The sequence below is a fragment of the Dipteris shenzhenensis genome, chromosome 19 (genome assembly GCF_047967505.1).
Source record: "Dipteris shenzhenensis isolate YYH24624 ecotype China chromosome 19, Dip_SZ_1.0, whole genome shotgun sequence".
Lineage (NCBI taxonomy): Eukaryota > Viridiplantae > Streptophyta > Polypodiopsida > Gleicheniales > Dipteridaceae > Dipteris > Dipteris shenzhenensis.
The window spans coordinates 30,830,899-30,836,084 of NC_141614.1; the positions used below are offsets into that span (position 1 = coordinate 30,830,899).

The following is a 5,186-nucleotide window of genomic DNA, read 5'->3' on the forward strand; positions in this document are numbered from 1 at the left end:
ATGGTTTGGCCATTGTAGTAGGTACGAGTTCGATATAGTTACAAGAAGCACAAAGAATACAGAAAGGGAGAAGAAGAGACAGTGTGGTTAGCATAGAAAGCATACTGCTGCTTAAACTGCTTAATAGATATCAAGCTGAGGACGCAGATCAAATTGTTGCATGAACTACTCGGACTGCTGAGGAAGCATAGCAAATCGTCGCTTCAACTGCTTAATTATAGATACCATGCTGAGGACAAACAGCAAATTAATCGTTGCATGAACTCCTGTACATCGAATCGATGAACACGATTTGGACAATTTAGATAACACACTCTTTTTGGTAAGATTGTTGACAACAGCTACCGTCACTTACGTCCCCTCAGAGAGGCAAACGAGCATACGTTGCCCTTACTCTTCAGGTTTCCGAACTAGAAAGAAGTACATTGGCGTGAAAATGTTCAACCTGCACACAGACAGCGGAAATCATCTCAAGAGCAGGAAATACATGCTGAAGCAGTCAACACTGCGAGACCCAAATGTACAAATGGTGCCTCAACGCAATGGAATTTGCATAATGAATTGAACGAACCTTCCCCCTGCGACAAGCGCATCTGCCGAGTTCTCCAGCAGCTTGCTCACTCGAGCACTGCCCTTGGGCGCGATTTGAGATAATTCCAATAACCATACCTTCATCAAAACCATCGACGCATTCAAGGCCTAAGGATTGAACTATTCCTAAGGATTGAGATAATTTAGACGACGTTCTTCTGTAATCGAAACTGATCGCAAACTTTGCAGTTTTCTCGTCACCTGATCAGCTTACCATGCTGCGTGTTAAGTATCGGCCCACTGTCGTTGTGCGAAAACCGGATAAAGAAAGTCTTCTGGGATTTAATGGCTCATACCACGGTACTGGCGATGTTTCTGCCAAGTCCCCTTCCATTATCACCTGTTATTAGTTTCACAATAACTTAGACATTACAGGGTCCCCGTATCCTTAATCAACGTCAATAGAGTATCTACCGTTTAATTTCGATCTGATCTAAAGGACGCTCAACTTGCGATCACACTCAAAAAGTTTTTTCTACGTGTGACAATTTCGGTCCCAATTTCCTGACCTCCCAGACTTATAGAAGATAGCCAACGGGCTTCAGGTTAAATGTTGAGACTTGGTAAGGTTTGAAACATTTACCTCAAATCCTGCTGCTTTCAGAGCACCAAGGTATTGCGCCGTTGTTAGTACGTCTGGTAGACCATTACCAAGCTCAATCTCTGCCTGCATGAAATATTCCTATAAAGCTCAGAACTTCAGCTTATGAAATCAAGAGATCAAACACACACATCATCTGATCTCAATCAATTTAATCTTCCACCAACCTTGATACTTCTGTGCAAAGGGTTTTCCGGATCATATGCTTTTCCCATACACCAGTCGTACCCAGCCAAGAGTTGCCCAGGCTTTAGCACTCGTTTAATTTCCTTATGTAGCGAAACCTATCAAAGAAATCAGAAGCTTTGTGCTGGTTACTGGTGGAAAAACACATCGCTCTCTGGTTTGATTGTCTCTGCTTAATGGAACACGTGAAAGCATTCAAGAGACATTCAAGTCTCGAGATGTTGATGTCGCTAAGTGTTAAGATTAAATAAATCTTTGACTGTGTACTGACCAGATCAGGTGCATGGCAGCAGGCCTCGATAGTATAGACAGCGTCGTACGTATTATCAGGCAGTGGCATGTTCATGAAGTCAGCCTGGATAACAGATCACATGATGTCTGTGCCTTGAAGGGATATCTTACTTCAAAGGAGAATGTAACCGTCCTTACAGACAACAAAGGTGGCACTACTATATTCCCTCTTAGGAGATATTATGAAGTATACAAAAGAATCCTAATTTATTAATCGTGGAAGGGGACCAGTGTTGACCAGAGACTATTTTATTAAAAATCAGAACGAACTTCTGAAACCCGCAATGTCACAGAGAGTGGGAAATTTTTCCCATAAATTTGCAGGATTTCGAATCTTTATTCTGAACATCAGGAAGAGGATGAGGGGAAGAAAAGGTCGATGATAGTAACAGTCCCTTCCTTTCTATATTTATCGAGGGACAATTCACTTACCTTAAGAAAATCACAGCTTTTGTCAAGGCCAATCTGCTTATTGAGCACCTGAAAAGTCGCATTCAAGAGCAAACTACAATTATGTTTTCTTAATCTGAACGTCATGTGGTCTTGGGGATGTTGCCAGAAAGATCGAACGCAAAAGAGACTGCCATTTCATATGAACGCGATTCCCAGTTCAAGACGCACTAGATCCGTTGTAGTGCCAGCTTTTTAAACCGACAGCTCTTGACAGAATTCGACATTTAAACTTACGGCTCCTCGCTTGATCTGGTACTCGTTGTTATTCAATCCTGTGATCGAAGCACCACTGCAAACGACATTGCCAATTTTCTAGTAGCACACACGACACCAAGTAGTATACTCTATATAGCTCACTGGAGACAATTTTGCCTAATTACATTTTCACATCTTCGACGGTAGATTCACATTACACTCGATCAAAAGTTCGTGCACCCAGAATCGAGGTAGTCGAGATCAGAATAACTTTCATTCGCGGCCAGTACCTGAATGCAGCGATCTCTCTTAGGGGTCCTCCTATACCACAGCCGACGTCTAGCACCTACGCCAAAAAGATTGGTCACAACTGTCAGTCCGTAATGTTTTCATTCTAGGCTAGCATGCTCGACTTCAGTAACATGTCAGGAAAAACAAAGCGCCTCTTACAAAATAAAGCTGACGAGAACACGAAATCACCTTCATTCCTGGCTTTAATCCAAGCCGGAGAGCGAGATGATGCTCGTGTCTTTTGATGCTCTCTCGAAAAGACTCACCATTAAGTCTACAAGAGAAGCAGGTCCAAAAACGGTTCTTCAATTCGTGCGCCATGACACAGGAGTGGCAGACAGCGAAGTACAGAAAGAAGATGGACGCAATTAATGCAAAAACAGTTCATGATGTAAGCTTCTAAATAAGTTCTAAGTCCAGCTCGTCTCCGTTCAATTCTGATTCCTTTCCTCACCTGTGCGCAAAGTGAAACGATTGGCCCCATCCATATTCGTAGAAACTTGTAGCAAGGTCGTAGTATTTGTTGGCCTTCACAAACCAAAACAACAAGGCCACAATTACAATTTTCCACCATTAATTTTTTCTCCAGAACATTACCACATCATCGTTATATCAAGCTGAATTGTTAGGAGTCCAAATCTATCTGCCTTGCCCATTTCGAAGCTACAAGACGTAGGAATCTCGTCATTAACGTCAATCAATCCAATCCTTCTGCAATGGTGATACGCGACTACTAAAATTTTTTATGGAGGATGTACAATAAATGAGGCAGCTTACCAGATCGGCATAATTGGCCTTCCTGGTTTCTTCGTCTCCGCCGTAAGCCGTGTGGTATTTCTCATATCTGTTCGACATATGGAAAACAGATTACGATAGTGGATAGTACAAGAGCAGAGAAATAGCGATCCGTGGAATAGACTTCTGAAAGTATGGAAGATGATTACAGTACAAAGGATGCGATGCATTGCAATATTGGAAAGACTGGCGTCGGCTACAGAAATCACAAAACGTCTACGTTTAATTCTTTCCTTGATGTGCAGAAGAACAAGACAATGATACATCTAGCAGTCCTTGGTACCCAGAAGAACGACGTAAAATAGGAGCCTTGCTAGATATCTGCACGTTAATTTGAGCTTGGGGGCTAGATTTAGCTTTGTACAGAAATGTAATAAGCGCAAAGTGCAAGTACAGGTGGGGGGGGGGGGAGGTATATAAATATACTGACGAAGTAAGGGCAGTGTTGATGTGGGATGAGGAGATGCTACCGCCGAGGTTGGAAGCGAGGTGATGGGCGTCACGAGAGAGGGAGGAGAGAGGCATAGTGAGGAGAGATGGATGAGGAGGAGGAAGGATGGGAGATGGGCGATTGGGAAGAAGAAGAAGAAGACGACGACGACGATGATGAAGAAGAAGCTGAAGGAGGGTTTATGCCGTAACGTATAAACAAATTATGGGAAGCGTGCATCCATGCAATACACTGCCAATTTAACGCTAACCGGAAAAACTATCCTCTTAAATACACACTTTTCATTCATTCACCTACCCTCCCTCTTCATTTACTCCTCACACACACACACCCCCTCACTCACATGCCACTCACGAGTCACTTGTATTGCTCACTCCTTTACACATTTTACACACACACACACACACACACATACTCACACATATGTATTTATTTGTTACACTTCTTGGGAAGTGCACAACTATCCCCTCCTCTTCTCATGTTCCATGCACCTGCACTCCCTCCACTTTGCATAAGATAACAAGGTGAATGATATTTAATCATTCGTATGGCCTGCCCAAGATTAAAAAAGCAAACAAAAAGGAAATGGTGTGGAGAAAGACTACACGAGATAAAGGGGAGAGAGAGAGAGAGAAAGGGGGGAGGAGGGAGAAGTTGGAGATAGTGTGTAAGAAGAAGAGTTAAGGAGATAAAGAAGGGGAGACAGAGAAAGAGTCAACCAATTTAAAGTCTACATTCAAGTCCAATGAAGAAGAGTCAACATATTGTCCAATAGCAAAAATGTACTTCCAAAAATTCTAAAAATGCCTCATTTTTGCTTTGCCAAATTTGAAGCGTTGCTAAGGCTACCCTGAGGGCAGGCCAAAAATACCTAATTTCGGCTTTTCCAAATTTGAAGCGTTGCTAAGGCTACCCTGAGGGCAGGCCAAAAAGATGGAACATTTCCCCCCTCCTAGCTTTCGTACGGGCCAACGGATAGTTGCAAGCCTTTATCACCAGACACAGCTGGTTTCATTTGTAAGTTGTCTGACCCCAACCTAGGGGACCCCGAGTTTGAATTCACTAGAGCTCTTGGTGATTGCTTGGATCCTATCACATACTTTTTTTGGGCATAATTGTGAGGCTACTTGACTTTCATTCCCTGCCCAAGCATGACGGTGCTTCCAGCTCATTTTTTTATGCACAAAAGGCAAGTGATTGTGAAACGATGACAAGGACAACACAAATTTTCATTGGCAAGGACAACATCCACCCACCCGCAAGCAAATGTTTGTGAATACCCCCCTTCTCTCTCTCTCTCTCTCTCTCTCTCTCTCTCTCTCTCTCTCACAG

The 5,186-nt window shown here is 43.0% G+C and overlaps 1 protein-coding gene across 2 annotated transcripts; it reads right to left on the reverse strand.

Moving 5' to 3' along the window:
• Positions 1–203: 203 nt before the first annotated feature.
• Positions 204–4,072, reverse strand: LOC147890340 (cycloartenol-C-24-methyltransferase-like). 2 transcript variants are annotated; one of them, XM_087390464.1, is made up of 13 exons: positions 3,834–4,072; positions 3,386–3,452; positions 3,063–3,136; positions 2,798–2,882; positions 2,608–2,663; positions 2,357–2,411; positions 2,102–2,149; positions 1,650–1,733; positions 1,360–1,476; positions 1,175–1,258; positions 806–931; positions 572–669; positions 204–445 (listed from the first exon to the last, which is right to left on the reverse strand). In XM_087390464.1, exons 1-13 carry the CDS (start codon positions 3,926–3,928, stop codon positions 391–393), a joined length of 1,044 nt encoding a protein of 347 aa, XP_087246590.1. In that variant the 5' UTR covers positions 3,929–4,072; the 3' UTR covers positions 204–390. The 2 variants fall into 2 exon arrangements, with proteins under 2 accessions (XP_087246590.1, XP_087246589.1); XM_087390463.1 differs by having other exon boundaries at positions 1,175–1,273.
• Positions 4,073–5,186: the final 1,114 nt, after the last annotated feature.

Excerpts from the sequence above, each read along its gene's own strand:
- LOC147890340 (XM_087390463.1), bottom strand. The coding sequence starts at position 3,928 with ATGCCTCTCTCCTCCCTCTCTCGTGACGCCCATCACCTCGCTTCCAAC. Across the intron at positions 3,453-3,833 it reads ATCAACACTGCCCTTACTTC|ATATGAGAAATACCACACGG; the intron begins GTCAGTATATTT and ends TATGTCGAACAG. Across the intron at positions 2,150-2,356 it reads ACCAGATCAAGCGAGGAGCC|GTGCTCAATAAGCAGATTGG; the intron begins GTAAGTTTAAAT and ends GCGACTTTTCAG.